This window comes from Furipterus horrens, unplaced genomic scaffold (assembly GCF_987537825.1).
Source record: "Furipterus horrens unplaced genomic scaffold, mFurHor1.1.pri manual_scaffold_7, whole genome shotgun sequence".
Taxonomy (NCBI): domain Eukaryota; kingdom Metazoa; phylum Chordata; class Mammalia; order Chiroptera; family Furipteridae; genus Furipterus; species Furipterus horrens.
This window is the reverse complement of record NW_028327177.1, coordinates 102,826,883-102,845,201: the sequence shown is the minus strand read 5'-3', so window position 1 is coordinate 102,845,201 and position 18,319 is coordinate 102,826,883. Positions and strand designations below refer to the sequence as shown.

Sequence of the window (18,319 nt, the reverse complement as noted above, 5' to 3'; positions counted from 1 at the left end):
AGCCCGAAAACCCGGCTGTGAGCCCCGCCCTCCAGCCCCGGCCATTCCCTAGGGTACACCCGAGGCATACCCGTCACCCCACCTGCAGTGGACTAGCTGGCGGCCAGGAAACCCTCCCCGGCAAGTCACTGTGGGCTTGTCCTTGCGTTTCTCCGCCCCCTCGTCAACTGCAGGGGGCCCGCTCATAGCCAGTTCCGGGTGGTTGATCCACCAACCGGAACTCCCCGCCCCCTCTCGCGGCCCGAGGGCCGTAGATGGACGGAGTGAGGAGGCAGAGGGGGCGGGGGCCGTATTAGGGGATCCCGAGAGGACTGGGACCCTGAAGGCGGGGCACTGGGGCGACCCAGGGGTGGGACTAGCCATTAAGCAGCCGCACCACTTCTGTGCCAGGCACTGAACTGAGCTCTTGCCGAGCATCATCTGTTAATCCTCAGAACGTCCTGGGGAGGTAGGTACTATTGTTATCCCCATTTTACAGATTCAGATTTCTAATGGGAAAACAGACCCAGACTATTTTTGTCCCCATTTTACAGATGGAAAAATCGAGACTCAGGAAGGTTAAATAACATTATCAGAGTCACATAAATAGAAAATAGAAAAGCCTGGCCTTGGACCGAGGTATGTCTGGCTTACCAGCTACATTCTTTAACCATTATTAGAAGCAAAGGTGGGAAAGGGTGAGATAAAACAAGGCTGGGAGGCATAGCGAACATTAACAATGTAGGAATGGGATGCTTGGAACTCAGAAGCTTAGCAAAACCCAGGAGGAATAAAACAAAAGGGAAGAGCATCAGGGAAGACAGCGCATAAGTAGATCCTGGTGGTGAGGGCCACATACTTAAGAACTTCTAACTGTATTCAGATTGCATCTTACTAAGTTTGGGCATGTACCCACCGCTACAGAGTCTCAGTTTCCTTATTTGTAAAATGGAGACCACCGTGGTACCTGCTTATAGGGTTGGGAGAGGAATTCAATGAGAAGTTGGTACAATGCACCTTCCTTGATGCACAGTAGGAGCTGTGCCATCAACCTTGTCAATAGGGTACTGAAGCAGGGCTTTCTCCTTGAGGCTCTCCCAAGATGGAGGAAGCCCGTGGGCTTTTCTTATGACATTTTATCTCCCATCAATGGCCTTCTCCTCTCCAGCTCCACAGTGTCCTGTATCCTGAGCCATGAGTGAGCTGAAGGACTGCCCCTTGCAGTTCCACGACTTCAAGTCTGTGGACCACCTGAAAGTTTGTCCACGCTACACGGCGGTGCTGGCCCGCTCTGAGGATGATGGCATCGGCATTGAGGAGCTGGACACTCTGCAGCTGGAGCTTGAGACCCTGCTATCCTCTGCCAGCCGGCGCCTACGAGTGTTGGAAGCTGAAACCCAGGTGATACCCTACAGAGAGGACATCACGAGGGATGGACTCTAACAAGTTATGGATGGGTCGTTGAGTTAGCCCCATCTGCCAAGGCCTGTGGTATAAGAGGTTAGAAGGGGAGGGAGAGACCCAAATTGGGCTTGTGTGGTATGTAGGAATGTGCATCATCCTCATAAATCGCAAGATTTCTAATTCACTAAGCACTTATTGACTGTCCCCCAACCCTCCACTATGTTGTGAGCACTGTACAAATCATTAGATAATTAGGAAACTACTGGTTTTCAGGGAGTTTGCCAGCTAAAAGGAGGGGGAGGTCAGACAAGTACCAGGTGAGGTGTTATTGTTAGGAGTATTAGGGGAACTGCTATGTGGAGATCTGCTTTTGAATCCTGGCCTAAGCACTTGCTAGTGTTGTTGTTTCCTAGCTATGTGATTTTGGGAAAGTTACATCCTGTTTCTGAGCATGAGTTCCCTATCTGCAAACTGGGCTGAAAAACGGGACCTACTTCAGAGCTTTATGAGACTAAGAGAGATTTTTTTTTTTTTTTTTTTTTTTTGCAAAGGCTCAGCCCAATGTCTGACACTGAGTTGGCATTTCAAATATAAATTACCAGTATTACTCTGATTATTTCTATTCACTGCATAAATATCCCCTGAGGTCTGTGTGCTATGTGCTATGCCAGATCCTGGGGAACAGAGCTGGTTAAGATGAGCTTCTTGGTCTCCTGTAGCTTATAATCTAGTTGAAAAGACAAAGTATGCCATTCATTTTAGTATGACCATACAACACAATTGAACCTACAGTGTAGGTGCAAAGTGCCAGACACCTGTAGGGGAAGAAGATGCCATTTCAACTGGACCTTGAAGGGTAAAATAGAATCAACTTGTGGGTCTTGGGAATTCACTGAAGCTTTTTGAGTAGGGCTATGGCACAAGCTATTGCATTTTAGCAGCTAAGAAGCTGGTAACTGATGCAGAGAAGGCATCCCAGTGAAGTGCAGGTTTGCTGGGAGGTTTGCTTGTCTTCACCAAAAAGTTAACCACCAGCATATTTTCCCAGAGCTAGCATGTACAGGGTCATTTGTTTTGCCTTTCTACTAAATTCTACAGATGTGAATCAAAGTACAGACAAATGAATGGAATGATGAGAAGTATATGAATAAAATTGTTTGGGATGGGCACGGAAAAGGAGCTGAGTTTGAAGGATGAGTAGTAATTTGCTAAGTAAAAAGGGGATTGGGAAAGACCTTGGTGCCTCCTCAAGTTCTAGATCCTAATTCTTCACTGGAGAAAGAGTTGTCCTGTGTCTTCCCTTTTCCCCTCTCAGTGACAGTCTCTGAATTTCAGATCCTCACTGACTGGCAAGATAAGAAAGGTGACCGACGATTTCTGAAGCTGGGTCGAGACCATGAGCTTGGGGCTCCCCCCAAACATGGGAAGCCCAAGAAGCAGAAACTGGAAGGAAAGGCAGGACATGGACCAGGCCCTGGCCCTGGGCGACCCAAATCCAAAAACCTTCAGCCCAAGATCCAGGAATATGAATTCACCGATGACCCAATTGATGTGCCACGGATCCCCAAGAATGATGCCCCTAACAGGTTCTAGGCCAGAGAACATAGAGGGGCATTGGGATTTGGGAAATGGAGATTGTGGATGTGCCCCGGGCTGAGGCTGGTGGGGCATGGGGTGCCCACTCAGGATCTGCTTCTCTCTGTAGGTTCTGGGCTTCAGTGGAGCCCTACTGTGCCGATATCACCAGTGAGGAGGTACGCACACTAGAGGAGCTACTGAAACCCCCAGAAGATGAAGCTGAACATTACAAGGTAGAAACCCTGAGCCTTAATAGACATGGTGGAGAACAAGAGGTGCTTCAGAATCAAAGATATCAAAGTCATATATCATCTTCCTTCCCCAACCCTGCCTACTCTCCTGTCTGCCCCATTAACCCACCCATCACCCAGTCTCTTACCTTTCTCCTTGCAGTATCTCCCTTCTACCCTACCGAAATAGTTACCACATCCTAAGGTATCAACTTCAGTAAGATTCTCCTTTGTCCTCATATCTCCATCCCCTGTGCTTTGGTGCAGGACTTCGATCAGCTTTCATGCAAATAGTCTCTTAATTCTTCCTGCCTCTAGAGGGGCCTTTCTTTCTTTAATATGTAAAAGTTTATTTTTTAAATGATGAAAATAAAACAGATTCCATTAAAGCAAGTGTAGAAAATAGAGAAAAGTATTGGGGGAAGCTGTCATGCTCAAGATGTGACACAGCTCTGCTCCCAGTCTTCTGGCTTCTATTACCCACAGGACCGACTCCAAGTGTCTCAGTCCTTGGTGGCACAGCCCAGCGCACCTCTCCAGTTTCCTTGGCCATGCCCTGTCTTCACTGCTGCATTTAACAGCCCCACCAAGCACCGTACCCTTACTGCAGGCCAACACAGGGTTCTTGCTAGCTCTGGGCCTCTTTATATGCTTTTCTCCCCTTGGCAGACCGACTCACCCTTCAAACCCTGATCTCATATTACCTCCACCAGAATACCTTTGCAGATTCCCTAACAGAAAGTTGGTCTCATTTTGGGCTTAACCTTGATCTACTTCTGACACTTCACTTGTCTGAATTTTGAAATTTTTATTTGAAAAAGTAATCAACATAGGTAGTAATAAATTCATGTAATTACAAAAGACAATTTCCTCTCCTGACCCCAAGGCCTCTCGAGAAAAGAGCTGTGAGCTGAGATGCTCCATGTACACACACCGTTCTGTACCTTGTGTCTCGGAAATTGCTCCATATTGGCTTCTGTTTTTTAGTTCTTTATACACCCATCTCCCTTACTAGATTGAATGTAGAGATTTTATTTCCTTTATCTCTTCTCACCTGTACTAGGCACAGGCCTCCACCCTGAGCTAGGTACTTGGGAGGCAGATGAGTGAAGTGAAGAGCCTGTGTTTATCCACTTTGAGCCTATGGGATCTCTCCTACAGATTCCGCCCTTGGGAAAGCACTACTCCCAACGCTGGGCACAGGAGGACCTGCTGGAGGAGCAAAAGGATGGAGCCCGGGCAGCAGCCATGGCTGACAAAAAGAAAGGCCTCATGGGGCCGCTGACTGAACTGGACACTAAAGGTAGGCCCCTCTCCTCGTTGCCTACCCCAGGCCAGGACTTGAGTTCCCGGCCTTGAGTTCCCAGACTTCAGCCCAGTTGCCCACCACTTCTCTGCCTGCTTCAGATGTGGATGCCCTGCTGAAGAAGTCTGAGGCTCAGCACGAGCAGCCAGAAGATGGGTGCCCGTTTGGTGCCCTGACTCAGCGCCTCCTGCAGGCCTTGGTGGAGGTGAGCACCCCAACCCAAAACAGCAACCACATTTACTTTTGTTTTAATGTTTTATTTCATTTTTAATTGAAGTATATTATACATTTAGAAAAGTACATAGGTCATAAATGTATAGTTGGATACCTTTTCACAGATGAGCACACTTGTATAATAAAACATTACCACTATATTAGAATCCCCTCTACGCCCCTCCCAGTCTCTAACTGCCCCCAAAGGTAGCCACTACTTCACAGTTACTTTTGCTGAGTGTTGGCTAAGGGCTGAACCCTGTGCAAGTGGCTTTCCATACATCCTTTCATTGGAAGCAAGGACAGTGGTTAGCCCCATCTGACATACAAGAAGATTGAAGCTCAAAGAAAGGGAACTGTTCGCTTGAGGTCACACAGCTTATACACAGAAGCAGGACTCAAACTCCAAGTTAAGGGACCCTTTTCTTTATGCTCTCTGACCTTTGGCGCAATCCTTCACGTCATTGAGCCTCAGTTTCCAATCTGGGCCAAACACAGTAGTGTACTTTTCTCTTGTGTAACAGTCTGGGGCACATGCTTTAGGTTGGCTGAGGTGAGGGTTGGGGTCCCTGTCCAGCACCATCAGACAGTGATACCAGCTGTAGTGGCTTTGCCATCTTAAACATTCACTCTGGTTAGGCATTGTCCTGCAAAGCAAAAGGTTGCTGGTTCGATTCCTGGTAGGGCTCATTTGAGAGCAACCGATCGTGTTTCTTTCCCTCCCTTCCCCGCTCTCTAAAATAAATAAATAAAATCTTAAAAACGAAAACCATGCACTCTGCACAATGTCACTCTGGGTATAATTGCTACTCGAAGACCACAGAAAAAGACCTAGGAGGAGTGTATGAAGGAAGGCAAATGGGCTGTGACTGGCTGTGGCTTTTATCTCCTCTCATCACTTTCCACTGGAGAGAATTTGTTACATGACGACACTCGACTGCAGAGGAGGCTGGGAAGTGTATATATGGGCAGCAATAAGCCTAGCTGCTATGGAAGAAAGACAAGAATGCCTTTTGAACAGCCAGCAACCTCTGCCACAGTGTGCTTAGCACAGTGCCTGGTGCATTGCAAACACTTAACAAACCTTAGCCATTCTCATTACTGTCTTTGAGTGCTGTCATTGCTCTTCTGTGCTCCCTTCTTTTGGAATCAGTACCAACAAAGAGGGATTTCTAAAACGATCAAGCTTTTTGGAGGCTAGAAAAGCTTCCTGGACTGAGTGGGACGGGAAAGATAAAAGCATATTTTTGGTCTGCGAAGACTGTCCATGTAGGTCAGAGGGGAGCAGGAAAATGGAAATGCTATAGCTCTTACTCCTTCTATCCCATTTATGTGGTCTTCTAGGAAAACATTATCTCCCCTATGGAGGACTCTCCTATTCCTGACATGTCTGGGAAAGAGTCAGGGGCTGACGGGGCCAGCACTTCTCCCCGAAATCAGAACAAGCCCTTCAGGTGAGTGGCATCCTATCTACGCCTCACATTCTGGCCCCCTGGTTCTGTTGACTTCTGCCCATCTTGACATGGGGAGCTCTTAATTAACAGAGAGGCCGAGGGCAGTTTGAGAAAGCCCTCAAAAATTTCAAATATGCATACTGGCCCAGCATTTCTGCAGGAACAGACTTAGTACAGGGTTGTTTATTATAGCACCATCATACTGTAAACAACCTAAATGTCCAGCTGAAGGTTAGTGGTTTGCTAAGTTGTCATAACTATATGACAAAGTAACTTGCAACTATTAACTGTATTAGAGAAATATAGCTAATTCATATGAAAATATGTAAACAATACAGTGCTAAGTCAGGAAAATGTCAGTTGTAATACAATACAGTGATCCTTTTCTATTTAAGATACATTTAAATGTGTGTGCATAGGGAAGAAAACAAAGTATCTGTAATAAAAACTGGAAATAAAACATAATAAAATCTGGAATATATACATAGCACAGTATTCCCTTCCTTAGCTGCAGTTTTGCTTTCCAGAGTTTCAGTTACCCACTGTCAACTGTGGTCTAGACATATTAAATGGAAAACTCCAGAAATAAACAATTTATAAGTGTTCAGTCATGTGCTGTTCTGAGGAGCATGATGAAATCTCAGGCCATCTGGAATCTGAAGCCATTCGCTTCATCACACCTGTATAGTGAATCATCCCTTTGTCCAGTATATCGCATTATATTCTCTACCCCCCCGTTAGTCACTTAGTAGCTATTTTGGCTATCAGAGAAAGACCACATTCACATAACTTATTTCGGTACATTGTTATAATTTTTCTATTTTATTATTAGTTATTGTTAATCTCTTACTGTGCCTACCTAATTTATAAATTAACATTACCATAAGTATGTATGTTAGGGTTCTGTACTATCCATGGTTTCAGGCAGCCACTGCGTGGTCTTAGAATGTATTATTCCTTGCTGATAAGGGAGGACAACTGTATATATATACATAGCCCTGGCCAAGTGGCTCAGTCAGTTGGTTGCAGCATCGTCCCATACACCAAAGGGTTGCGGGTTCAAATTCTGGTCAGAGCACATAGCTAGATTGTGTGTTCGATCTCTGGTCAGGGCATGTATAGGAAGCAGCCGATCAATGTTTCTCTCTCTCTTTCCTTTCCTCCTCTCTCTCTTAAAATCAATAAAAATAAAATATATCCTCAGGTAAAGATTAAAATACATATATAATAAGATTTTAACATAATAACAATAGTATAGCAAAGTAACATTAATACATATAACAAAATCATAGTGTTTCTCTTTGGGTTGTTGGCATTATGAGTTTTGGGGTTTTTTTGCAATGGATTTATGTTGTTTGTGTTTGACACAAGACTAGATTTGTCTGTCTATTTTTATAATTATATAGATATGGAGGGGGTGTCCAAAGAGAAAGAAAGGTGTTCATTCACCTTGGGAGCCTCTGAGGGGCCCCCTTCCAAGGTGGCCCTTAAACTTAGGTCTGCCTTCCCCTGCAGTGTGCCACATACCAAGTCCTTGGAGAGCCGTATCAAGGAGGAGCTGATTGCCCAGGGTCTGCTGGAGTCTGAGGACCGCCCTGCAGAGGACTCAGAGGACGAGGTGCTTGCTGAGCTGCGCAAACGGCAGGCCGAGCTGAAGGCACTCAGTGCCCACAACCGCACCAAGAAGCATGACCTTCTGAGGTAAGTGTGGACAGGACACACGGGCCAGGGGTTGGCCGACAGGACCTTGGCCATTGCTTGTCACTTTGTGAGGGCTTTATGACAGGCTTCCCAAACCTGGCAAGACACCTAAATCACGTGGAGAGCCTTGAAATAATTGTCAGTGCCAGGCACCAGCCCACAGACTGTGTCTCAAACAGATTAATCCCGCAGACTAGGGCTCAGGCATCTGTGATTTATTTAATTACTTGTAATTGTGGTGAAAAACATGTGATGTAAAATTGACCCTCTAAACCATTTTTTTAAACATAGCTTTAATTTATTTTTTAATTTTTTGATGAGAGAGAGAAACATCGATCAGTTGCCCCGGATATGCTCCCCTACTGAAGACTGAACCTGCAACCCAGGCGTGTGCCCTCTGGGAATTGAACCTACAGCCTTTTGGTTTATGGGATGATGCTCCAACCAACTGAGCCACACCAGCCAGGGCGGCCCTTTAAACTATTTTTAAGTGTACGGTTCAGTGGTGTTAACTATATTCATGTTATGTGATTTATCTTTTAAGTCTTTTTGTGCTTTTTTTCTTTCTTCCTTTTTTATTTTTATTTATTTTATTTTAGATTTTATTTATTTATTTTTAGAGATAGGGTAAGGGAGGGAGAGGGACATCAATGTGTGGTTGCCTCTCGCATGTCCCCAATTGGGGACCTGGTCCGCAACCCAGGCATGTGCCCTGACTGGGAATCGAACTAGTGACCCTCTGGTTCAGAGGCTGGTGCTCAATCCACTGAGCCACACCAGCCAGGGCAGTCTTTTTGTGCTTATTTTCTTTCTCCCCCAAAGTTTTTTTTTTTTTCATGAAAAATTTTATACACACAAAATCTGGAGGAATAGTACAATGAATACCAATATACTCTCCACCTACATTTATCAACTGTTAACATTTTGTTCAACATCTGATTATTACAGGTCCTCCACCTGAAATTACGCAGCGTTTTAGGACCAGTTCTTTCAGGAATTAGTCACATTGTCATTCATTTTGTATTGACTCTCATCCTTTGCCCTGCATTGGTCACAACAAGGGTATAGGTGACATCTGGAAGGAGATCGTGGTAGTCACTGCCCTTTTATTGGGAAGCTAGAGAAGCAGCCTAACTACGTCTCCTTGTATCTCACAGGCGAGCGCTATCTCTTCATTTCACAAAACGCCAACAGAGCAGGGCACACTCATTCATTTGGCCAACTCTGCTTCTCATAAATGTTATACTGAGGCTAGCAAGAGAGGCAGAGCAAAAGGTTTTCAGTCTCCAAGTGGGTGATTGATAAACACATACACCATTAAAAGGAGAGGCAGTTACTGACAAGCTGCCAGGGTATTTAAAGACAGGGTGTGTGAGTGCCAACTGTGTACCAGGGGTTTTATGTACAATGTCCTATTTAATCTCAGCTACAATCCAGGGGCAGCAAATAAAGGCCTAGTGAAGCAAGTGCCCTGCTGAAGGTCACACAGCCAATAAACAGCTAAGCTGTGACTTGAGCCCAAGGCCAAATCCAAAGCCTCTTTCTAGTTCCCCCTGAAGGGCAAGAAGAGGAAAGTACAGATGAAAGAGATACTGAGGAAGGGAGGGGGAGGGGAGAAAGCAGAGATGTGCAGGTACAGAAGTAATAGGCAGAGAAGGAACTAGCTTGGGGCTATCAGAGGCCGGGGTACAGCTCTCAGCCCTGCCTTGGACCAGCTGCAGGGCCTTAAAGTGTCTTGACCTGAGTAGCAGCTTCCCTTTCTGGAAAATTAACAGGTTGGAGTAGATCAGATCTCTAAGCAGTCTTTCAGCTCTACCATCAATGGGATTTATAAATTGGATTTCATTCAGAGGGGTTGGTTTCGCATCTCACCTGCCTCCTGTAGATCTCAGGCTGCCTAGATCCGTAGGTTCCTCTGGAATTTGGATGCTGAAGTAAACAAGTCTTCTGCTGGTACCAAAACACCTTTAAAAGATTGTTTGGAGCCTGCATGCCTTGATTTAGGTCTCCTACTCACTAGTTATGGGATCTTGGGGCATTTCTTACCCTTCTTGAATTTCAGTTTTGTACCTACCTCACAGGGTTGTAATGGGGATTAACAGCTAATATCTTTGAAGAACTTAAGATAGCACATAGCACCATATAAGTGTGGTTCAGTAACTTTACTTTTTGGTCTGAAACGGTCCATAGGAATGCCATTCTGGGGTGGTAGGTGGGCCCAGTCTGGAAGAGGGAGGGGACCCACTCGAAGTGGGCCTCCCATGGACACCTGGCTGTCTGGTCCCCACAGGCTGGCAAAGGAGGAGGTGAGCAGGCAGGAGCTGAGGCAGCGGGTCCGCATGGCAGATAATGAGGTCATGGATGCCTTCCGCAAGATCATGGCTGCCCGGCAAAAGAAGCGAACCCCTACCAAGAAGGAGAAGGACCAGGCCTGGAAGACTCTGAAGGAGCGTGAGAGCATCCTAAAGCTGCTGGACGGGTAGCACTCACCCCTGCCTCAGGCTATCTTCCCCCAGCCTGGGGGAGGAAGGGGAGGGAGGCCCACTTCCTTCTTTGGGCTACTGGAAGCTTCAGCCTGTGGCTGACTGTCAAATGTCATATGGCAACAATCTCTAGAGGACTGTGGCCTTGCACCGAGATCTTTTGTCCTGTCTTTGTACAACCAGTATACAGGAGGCCCTGCTGGGCTGGCCTGGGGCCCAATCTCTGCTTAGTCCCCAAGATGAGGGAGACAGCATTTCTGGGCTTTCCTCTTCCTCCTCTTTACCATCCTCCACTTCCCTACCCCTACCCCTCACTCCCTCAAGGACTTCTCCTTTGTGGTTTTGTAAAGTGCAAACTTAAGAGTAAAGTGACTGCTGTGGTTTTTTAAAAAAGCATCCAGAGTCTTTGAATGCCTGTTACTGTGGGGTAGGAAGCAGCTGGTGTGTGTGGCAGACACTCAGGAGGGTGTGCTTGGCGGCTCTGAATGCGTTCAGGAAGTGCATTCTGAGGGTACTTGTGGCTGCAGGTGACAACATCCCCAGCTCCAAGTGGGTTAACAACAAGGAACTATGTTGGCTAGGGGCTTGATGGTCCTAGGGTAGGGTGACCTCCAGGGTTGGCCAGTCCAGCTATTCAGGGCCATCAAGGGTCCAGGTGTCTCCACAGTATCTTCTGCAGTGGCCATTTTCACCTAAACTGGGTTCCCCTGCAGCTGTTCGGTGGTAGCCAACAGCACTGAGGGAGGCCAAATGCTTCCTCATTTGCAGTCAGCACAAAAGAGGACAGAAAAGAGCAGGCTGGCTTCGATGGCTGATCCAAAAGAGCAAGAAGCCTTTCCCAGACACCCTGATGTTTTGCTCAAACTAAGTCTCACATGCCCATTACCCTTACATACGTATTACCGAACCAACCACTATGGCAAGGGATGACTCTAGTGTGTGTGAATTAGTGAGAGTGTCTACTTTCCCTCTAAGCCCAAGGCAATGGGGAGGGACACTGGAACCCAACTAAGATCTGAGTAAGAAGGGGAAATGGATGTTGCTCAGGCCACCAACAGTGTCTCTTCTGCAGCCCAGGCAGGAAGACAGATGAATAAATAGCTCTTGTTCCTGCCTCAAATTGAGAATCATTTGCAATTTACTGTGGGGGAAGGGATGGATCTCTGAAGAAAATAACCTGTGAACTGATCCATAAAGATAAGGATGAAGAAAAAGGATAAGGATGGTGAGGACAACCAGCATTCTTAATATACTCAGCCATTCCATGCAAAAGGCAACCGCTGGATGTTTCTCTCCCACATCGATATCTCTTTCCCTCTCTTTCTCCCTCCCTTCCCTTCGCTCTAAAAATGAATAAATAATTTGTTACTAAACAAAAATTTATTTTTAATTTTTTTAAGAATTTTATATTTTATTTATTTATTTTCAGAGAAAGGGGAAGGGAGGGAGAAAGAGTGGGAGACGCCCCCAACTGGGGACCTGGCCCACAACCCAGGCATGTGTCCGGACCCGAGTCAATGGGCAACCTTTTGATTCACAGGCTGGTCCTCAGTCCATGGAGCCAGACCAGCCAGGGCACATGTTTGCGTTTTAAGCTAAGTATAATATTATTATAAAAAAGTTGAGAAGTTAAAAAAAATTTTTAAGTTTATAAATTAAAAGTTACAGTAAGCTAAGCTTAATTTATTATTGAAGAAAGAAAAGTGTTTTTTAATAAATGTAATTAGCCGAAATGTACAATATTTATAGTCTACAGTAGTGTACAGTAATGTCCTAGGCCTTTACATTCACTCACCATCACTGACTGACACACCTGGGGCAATTTCCAATCCTGCAAGCTCTCTTCATGGTAAGTGCCCTCTAATAGATGTCATACACCACATAATTTTTAAAATCTTTTGTACCAGCCCTGGCTGGTGTGACTCAGTGGATTGAGCACCAGCCTGCGAACCAAAGGGTCGCCAGTTCGATTTCCAGTCAGAATACATGCCTGGGTTGCAGGCTAGGTCGCCAGTTGGGGGTGCGTGAGATGCAACCACACTTTGGTATTTCTCTCCTCTTTCTCCCTACCTTCCCCTCTGTCTAAAAATAAATGAATAAAATCTTTTTTTTAATTAAATCTTTTATACCATATTTTTACCATGCCATTTCTATGTTTAGACACAAACACCATTGTGTTACAACTGCCTATAGTATTTAGTACAGTAACATGTTATACAGGTTTATAGCCTAGGAGCAATAGGCTAGGTAAACCATGTAGCCTAGGTGTGTAGTAGGCTATACCATCTAGGCCTGTGTAAGTGCACTCTATGATATTCACACAGCAAAATCACCTTACGACACATTTTTTGGAGCATATCCCTATTGTTAAACAACACATGATAGAAGGAAAAACCCTAGAAGGCTGACTGGGCCTAGGTCATTAGAGAAAAAACAACCATTAAGTATCAGTTGTGAGAACTGTAGTTATATATGTTGTGAACCTACTACCTGCTGGTACTGTGCTGGGCCCTTTACTCCCATGTCTTTTTTTTTTCTTTCTTATTGAATTTGTTGGTGTGACATTGGTTAACAAAAATTCACTCCTGCCCTGGCTGATATGGCTCAGTGGTTGAACACCAGCTTGTGAACCAAAAGGTCGAACGGTTGCTAGTTTAATTAACACTCAGGGCACAGCTTAGATTGCAGGCTAGATCCCCTTGGGGGCGTGCAAGAGGCAACCAATCAATGGATCTCTCGCACACTGATGTTTCTCCCTCTCTCCCTCCTTTTCCCTTCTCTCTAAAAAGTAAACAAATAAAACTAGTTTTTAAAAATTTACTCTCGTCTTATTTGATGCTTACCACATACCTACAGGTGAGTAGTAGTGTCCTACCCTACAGAAGAGGACACTGAAGCTCAAAGAAGTGCAATACCTTCTGAGGCTCTCCAGCCTTGCTGCAGGAACAGTTACCAGCCCCAGAATGCACCATCCCTGAGAGCTGACAACCACAGTGGGGCAGGGAATCTCTTCTTATGGCCGTATCTGTGTCTGCTGGAGCTAGAGGAGGCCTCCTTTATGGGGTTTGGAGAAAGCTGGTGAGGAGGGGGGAGATTAGTTCCAGCATCTCAGGGCTCTAATTTTAATTTTAAACAATTCTGACACATCACTAGTTTGGTCAAAAACCTTGGCCCTGAAATTTTCTCCAGAGTCCCAAATGTCTTAACAACTGACTTTCAGAAACACCAGGGTAAGTGAGGACAAGGGTGATTGGGTGGTGGTTATGCCCTGAGCTGGAATATGACCCAGCATGGGTCCCCAGCCACTGCCAGCCCCTGAGCACTTTAGAGGACCAACTCAATGGATATAGGGTTCCAGGTTACTCCTGTTACAAAGAAAGAAATGGCTAGAACTTGGAATTTTGTGGAAATTTGGTCAGAATAAATTCCTTATCTGGTGCTGAGGACTCAATGGAGAGAACCAAGCACATGGCTCCCTCCTTAGTGTATTAACTCAATGATTTCATCTCTTCCTTTTCTAGTTCATTTAGTCACTCCATCTACTTGCCTCCATTTCCACATTCATACTTTCGTTTCCTCAGTGACCCTGTTGCCATGGCTGAGAACTATATAGGTAACTATGATTCCAGATATGGGAAGACAACTGGGCAGACAAAAATGCAAGGCAGTAAGAGCAATAATAGAATCATGTACTGAGTCTGCAGGGACATGGGGCAGAGAATGACTTAACAGCTCAGAGGGTCAGGAAAGGCGTGAGGGGGATGTGAAAAGGAAAGTGCCAGGGAACAGAAGACATTCCAGACAAAAGGAACAGGAAGGCACAGAGGTGTGAACAGCTGCCCTGCTCAGAGAGAGGGGAAAACTTCAGTGTGATTGGAGCCCTGGGTGGAAGGGAGAGGGATAAGAATTAGGCTGGAATGTAGGTGGAGACCAGGCTGGGACAGATCATGAACGGCAGATTAATAAGCATTGGCTTTATTTTTGAGGTCAACGGTTCTCCAAGTGTGGTCTCTGGACCAGTAGGATCAGCATCACCTGGGAATTTAATAAAGATGCAAATTCTCAGACCCCAGACCTACTGAATCAGAAATCTGTGGGTGGGCCCAGTCATCTTTGTTTTAATATGCCTGTCAGGTTATTCCTGGTTCATATTAAAGTTTGAGAATCACTCTTCTAGGTAGTAGGGAGCCAGGGGTGGTTTGTGAGCAGGGGAATGCCATAATAGCACTCGTAACAGCAGCATGGACACTGGACTGATGAGAGGGATTGAGAGTGAAATTGGGGCAGACAGGAGTGCAATCAAGTGCAGAGAAATACATCTGAAATGGTGGATGTGGTAGAAACTGGTAGATGTCCTTCAAAATATGTTCTTCTATAGTTAATAGACTCCTGATTTTTTAGTTGGAAGTATGCCTCTGAAAAATGAAATATTCCAGCTTCCCTTGCACTTAGGTGTGATCATGTGACTAAGTTCTGACCAAAAGGATGTAAAAGGAAGAGATGTAACTGAAGTTATGCATCCAAGGGGTGTGCCCTCCATGTTCCCATTTGCTCCTGGCTGAGATGAAACATGATGGCAAGCCATCTTGAAACATGTGGTTAAAGACAACGCCATAGGAACAGCAGAACAGCATGCTAAGGAGCCAGGACCCCCACTCACCTTGTAGTCATCATAGCAGCCACTGCTTATGGCCATTGTTATACACTTTCATTTTATTTGTTAGTTATTTTTGGTGTCTGTTAGAGAAACCAAACCTGTATTTTAGTAGATACAGAGGTCATGTGGCATGCCAAGCACATTTTTCAAACTATACCTGCTTCCTCCCCTTCCTTTCTTCTTTCCCTCCCTCCTTTCTTTCTCTCTCTTCCTTCCTCCCTTCCTTCCTTCCTTCCTCTCTTTTTCAAAAGAACTTGAGAAAGCTTAAAATTAAGGATGTGTACAATGAATTTCATAAAATACAAATATAAAGTTAAGCCCACTGGGGTTATTAAGCACCAGATTTAGCTCTAAACTTCTTGGAATTCAAGCCAAAATGGAAATAAGATGAGTCAGTCTCAGAACATTTGATATCAAAGAAAAGGGCATCTCCCAGTTTTCCTGGCAAAAATTCCAATGATTTCTTGTGCTGGAGAAACTTGTCAACTGAAGTCATGTATTGATGATATTCTCCATAAATTTGATAGCGAATAGAAATTGAGTTTCACGTGTGACTTCTTTTCACAACCTTTGATGAAAACTCAAGGTATATTGTGAAAACACAGCTCTTGGAGGCCCATAAGGAATCAAACTACAATGATGCCAAGCCCTTTACATGAATTCTCTCATTTTCTCTTCTCAACAACCCTATATAAGAGCAGATAATACTTTACCCTTATTTTATAATTTTTAAAAATTTATTGATATTAGAAGGAGAGAGAGAGAGAGAGAGAGATTTGTTGTTCCATTCCACTTATCTATGCATCCATTGGTTGAATCCTGTTTGTGCCCTGACCAGGGATCAAGCCACAGCCCTAGCACATCAGGGACAACGCTCCAACCAACTGAACTACCCAGCCAGAGCCTATTACCCTCATTTCACAGATGAGAAAGCCAGGATACAGAAAGGGGAAGGACCAGATCAGATAACTGGTGGTGAGCCAGTTTTGTAAGCCGGCTCTTAGACTTTAGAGGCCCTGTTCTAACTGTCCCTTTCTTGGCCTGCCAGCACTGCCACATACAAAATTGAAGATACTGTGGGTTGAGAACCAGAATAATAAGAATCATTGCTCCAAAATATGTCTGTACTGTATTAGCCAAGAGAGATCAGTGATATCTGGTAAACATTGGAGGGATCTCTGAGTCTCTTAAGATGGGTTGCTCCTGATAGGATAAGAAGTAGGGCTATGTGCCCTGAAGGCAGAAGGAAAACCCCAAATCTGGAGCTTGAATAGAATATGTGGAGCTTAAAGAATGGAAGAAGAAATAATATTACAAGCAGTTGTCCTAGGACGGCTGATGTCTGGAAAAGAAGAGAACGCCTGTCTCATTTCTTATTGAGCACCTATTATGCACCAGGGGCATGCTGGGAACCCAAGTGACAACAAGGAAACCAGCCTACTGGGTGAAAGGCACTTTCTAAGTTGTCTGATTTTTAAAATAATGCTACACAGTAGGTATGATTATCAGTATGATTATGCCATGTTATAGATGAAGAAACTGAGGCTCAGAACAGTGAAATGAAATGACTTGCCCAAGAGCCCACAGCTGGTGAGGGGTGGAAGTGGATAGAGTTTGAATCCAGGTCTGTCTGACTCCAAATGTCTTTTAATGCACCATTCCTATTTCAACAGTAGGAGAGAAAAGATGTGACAGAAATGACAATTTCATTCTATTTCTTTATTGTTGTTTAAATAAAGTTTAAATAATTAAACACCAAATGGGTATACATCCACCAAATATATACATATATATATTTTTTTCAAATATATTTCTTCAGACATTTTGGAGCATATAGCTTTGTCCTGATTTAGTATTATTTCCTTGAAATTGATACCCAAAAGAGGAATTCCTAGGTCAAAAGGCCTAGATATCATTTAAGCCTTTGCTGCATATTGCCAAATTGCTTTTCAGAAGATTTTTAGCAAGTCGTTTTCCTACCAGGAGTGTAGAAGTATTCATTGCTCACACTAACACCAGGCTTTGATGTTACCAGTTTTTTAAGCTTCAAGTTTGAAAGGCTATAAATGAGCTCTTTTAGTTTGTGCTTTGATTACTTATGAGGTAGAAATTGTTCCATGTTTATTGTGTTTCATCTGTTTCCTTTGACCATTTATTGGGTTCCTAGTCTGTTTATTACCAATTTTATGTGGTTTTTATGTAATAGAAATATTAACCCATTGTGTGTAAAACATTTCCCCAGTCTGAAGTTTGCTTTTTACTGTTAGCTATAATTTTGGAGTAGAGTATGGATTTTTGGGGTTATTTCCAGCAACAGAAAGTAAAAAAATGTTTTAATGTTTTATAAATAAACCTGTCCTTCTTTCCCTTGTGATTTCTTCCATTTTCTCTAATCTTAGAAAACCATTCACTCCTCCAATGGTTTGTTTTCTGTCAAGTTCAAGAAGTGATGGAGATGTCTGACCTGCTTTGTCATCTTTTTAATAGCAAAAGAGAGAAAAGGATTATTTCCTTTTTTTCTTCATAAAATTGACTTTCCTTGACTCACTTGTTATTTTAGTACCTTGAAATATGCTCATTATGGGGCAGAGGCTGTAGGAAGTAATGTGTATATGTACATGTATCCCCAGAAGTCTGGAAGAGTATGTACCAAAAAATATTAGCTCTTGGTTATTTCTAATTGATGAGAACAGGGCTGGGATAGATTTGTTATTATGCCTGCTCAGCACCCCTATTTCCTTTGGGTAATTTACCCCTCTTCATTCCTTGTGACTTTGGTGTAGCTGCCCATGACACAGTTTTGGGGGTCAAGGGATAGGCATGTCACTCCAGCAGAGCCCATCAGAATCCTCCCCTGAGTGTACAGCTCTCCTGCTGGGTTCAGTTGGAAAGCTGGGGCTGCCTTACGCCATGATTCCTGACAAGCAGAGATCACTCTATAGAAGTAAGGAAGCCAATGTGCAGAGAGACATCGAGATAAGGAGAGATGAGAGAAAGCAAATCCTATCAGTACTGTGCCTCCAGTTTCAGTCTCCAGGATCTTGCAAGATCTTGATCCTGCTGTTTTTCTTTCAATCTTGCATCAGCTATTGTGAGCCATAGGTTCCTCTCTGATGAAACTGGCTTTGGTTGGGTTTCTGTTACTTGGCAAATGAAGGACTCTGGTCAGCAGCAAAAATGGTCTTGTGTGTATTTTTAGTATTTTATGTAATTTTCTTGCAATGATCATGTATTACTTGTTTAGTAGAAATATATTTTTAAAGAAAAAAACATGTCTTTGCTAGAAAAAAAAAGCATAATAACCCCAAGACTTG

At 44.2% G+C, this 18,319-nt stretch overlaps 1 protein-coding gene across 1 annotated transcript; it reads left to right on the top strand.

Moving 5' to 3' along the window:
- Positions 1 to 193: 193 nt before the first annotated feature.
- Positions 194 to 10,744, top strand: TADA3 (transcriptional adaptor 3). Its single transcript, XM_090284136.1, has 10 exons — positions 194 to 448; positions 534 to 618; positions 1,148 to 1,380; positions 2,719 to 2,969; positions 3,089 to 3,194; positions 4,353 to 4,494; positions 4,599 to 4,702; positions 6,055 to 6,164; positions 7,680 to 7,865; positions 10,156 to 10,744. The coding sequence occupies exons 3-10, from the start codon at positions 1,174 to 1,176 to the stop codon at positions 10,346 to 10,348; spliced, it is 1,299 nt and encodes a 432-aa protein (XP_090140262.1). The 5' UTR covers positions 194 to 448; positions 534 to 618; positions 1,148 to 1,173; the 3' UTR covers positions 10,349 to 10,744.
- The last annotated feature ends 7,575 nt before the right edge of the window (positions 10,745 to 18,319 follow it).